The sequence below is a fragment of the Notolabrus celidotus genome, chromosome 6 (assembly GCF_009762535.1).
Source record: "Notolabrus celidotus isolate fNotCel1 chromosome 6, fNotCel1.pri, whole genome shotgun sequence".
Taxonomy (NCBI): domain Eukaryota; kingdom Metazoa; phylum Chordata; class Actinopteri; order Labriformes; family Labridae; genus Notolabrus; species Notolabrus celidotus.
In genome coordinates, this window is record NC_048277.1 from 38629291 (window position 1) to 38631790 (window position 2500).

Below are 2500 nucleotides of genomic sequence, written 5' to 3' on the forward strand. Positions count from 1 at the left end.
AACCCTGACTGTAAGAACCAGAACCCTGCCTGTAAGAACCCGAACCCTGACTGTAAGAACCAGAACCCTGCCTGTAAGAACCAGAACCCTGACTGTAAGAACCAGAACCCTGCCTGTAAGAACCAGAACCCTGCCTGTAAGAACCAGAACCCTGACTGTAAGAACCAGTACCCTGACTGTAAGAACCAGAACCCTGACTTTAAGAACCCGAATCCTGACTGTAAGAACCAGAACCCTGCCTGTAAGAACCAGAACCCTGACTGTAAGAACCAGAACCCTGCCTGTAAGAACCCGAACCCTGACTGTAAGAACCAGAACCCTGCCTGTAAGAACCCGAACACTAACTGTAAGAACCAGAACCCTGCCTGTAAGAACCAGAACCCTGCCTGTAAGAACCAGAACCCTGACTGTAAGAACCAGAACCCTGCCTGTAAGAAACCGAACCCTGACTGTAAGAACCAGAACCCTGCCTGTAAGAACCCGAACACTAACTGTAAGAACCAGAACCCTGACTGTAAGAACCAGAACCCTGCCTGTAAGAACCAGAACCCTGCCTGTAAGAACCAGAACCCTGACTGCAAGAACCAGAACCCTGCCTGTAAGAACCAGAACCCTGACTGTAAGAACCCGAACACTAACTGTAAGAACCAGAACCCTGACTGTAAGAACCTGAACCCTGACTGTAAGAACCAGAACCCTGCCTGTAAGAACCAGAACCCTGACTGTAAGAACCAGAACCCTGACTGTAAGAACCAGAACCCTGCCTGTAAGAACCCGAACACTAACTGTAAGAACCAGAACCCTGACTGTAAGAACCAGAACCCTGCCTGTAAGAACCAGAACCCTGCCTGTAAGAACCAGAACCCTGCCTGTAAGAACCAGAACCCTGCCTGTACATCAAAGTCTGACAGAAGTCTCAGAGTGAAGACTCGCTGAAGTTAATCCCAGTAATTACCGCTGAGGCTCAAACATTCCCGTTGAAGTTCATCAGTGCCTTCAGGGTCCACATTTTATGGCTGTGTGTGTGTGTGTGGTGTGTGTGTGTGTGTGTGTGTGTGTGTGTGTGTGTGTGTGTGTGTGTGTGTGTGTGTGTGTGTGTGTGTGTGTGTGAGCGTGTTGTGTGTGGGTGGGTGGGTGTCAGGTATGAGGGGGCGTCCATTAAATCCAGATTCATAACTGAAATGACGTGTGGTGGTCTTTAATTGTAGGGTTCTTTATGGTCTGGGTTTCTGGGCTTGGGACTCTGTAGGTTCAAAGATCATCAAGTTTGATGATGTCAAGCATTGTAGTTCTTCAGGTGGCCTCTGGGTTTGTTGATTATCTGAAACTGTAGTGGTCTTAAGGTATGGAGGTTTCGAGTTGGATGGTCTTTGTGTTTTTGGGGGTCTGTTGGTTCAGGTGTTCTTTCCTGTGCCCGTCTTTAGGTTTTGTAGTTCTAGGTGTGTCTAGGTTGTACCCCCTCCATCCTTTTGTCTTCTCTCCAGTTTTAAATCTCTGAGATCAAACTCTTTATGGAGGACGGTCAGTTCTCTTGTCTTAAAGCTCATCTCTGAATCTTTCTCTCACTCAAGTGAAAACACATCTGACTCAAGACAACAGATAACTGCAGTGAAAGATGACATCCTAAAACAAGCCAAGCAGGGACAACCAGAGTCCATCAGAGACCACCAGAGACCACCAGAGTCCACCAGAGCCCAGCAGAGTCCACCAGAGCCCAGCAGAGCCCAGCAGGCATCTCAGCACAACATGATCTTTGTCTTCCTCTTCTGTGAGTTTCAGGATGAAGATCAGTTTGATTTATTTCAAACTGAATGTGAAGACCGGTTCATGGTCTAGACTTCCAGACGTCTGATTCAGTTTTCTTCTTCTGCAGGTTTTTTCCCTGCAGTATGGCTCCAGGAACTGCAGGGCCAGTGTCCTGGTGGCTCCTGTAACCCCCCCCTGGGGGACCTGATGGTGGGACGAGCAGCTCAGCTATCAGCCTCGTCCACCTGTGGGCGGGACGGACCTCAGAACTATTGCATCATCGGATACTTAGAGGTCAGAGGGCACGGGGTTACTTTAGGGAGGGGGCTGATCAACCCCCTCAGAACCTGCCTGTTTTATTTATATATCAACAATATATACAAATATATACAACTGTTCATATACAAATATATATACAAATATACAATCTTTATATACAAATATATATACAAATATACAATCTTTATATACAAATATATATAAAAACATACAATCTTTATATACAAATATATATACAAATATACAATCTTTATATATAAATATATATATGAACGGTATATTTTTATGTATAAACAGTAAATAAAATATATAAAAACATATAGATATATATAATGCTTGTATATATACACCGTTTATATATACACACACATATATATATATATATATATATATATATATATATATATACAGTATATATGGGTGTATATATATAAACGGTATAAAAATATTCTCTCTCTCTGTTCTCTCTCTCTGT

At 43.8% G+C, this 2500-nt stretch overlaps 2 protein-coding genes across 2 annotated transcripts in view; both read left to right on the forward strand.

Annotated features, from left to right (window-relative positions):
- The window catches only part of LOC117814084 (salivary glue protein Sgs-4-like), a 2069-nt gene extending 1133 nt beyond the window's left edge, over positions 1 to 936 (forward strand). Inside the window, exon 2 of the mRNA XM_034685198.1 lies at positions 16 to 936. Coding sequence (XP_034541089.1) covers positions 16 to 936 — 921 coding nt within the window. The remainder of the gene's footprint in view (positions 1 to 15) is intronic.
- A 673-nt stretch (positions 937 to 1609) lies between these two features.
- The window catches only part of lamb4 (laminin, beta 4), a 27663-nt gene continuing 26772 nt past the window's right edge, over positions 1610 to 2500 (forward strand). The window contains exons 1-2 of the mRNA XM_034686657.1: positions 1610 to 1768; positions 1874 to 2040. Of these exons, the coding sequence (XP_034542548.1) occupies positions 1747 to 1768; positions 1874 to 2040 (189 nt within the window). The 5' untranslated portion in view covers positions 1610 to 1746. The remainder of the gene's footprint in view (positions 1769 to 1873; positions 2041 to 2500) is intronic.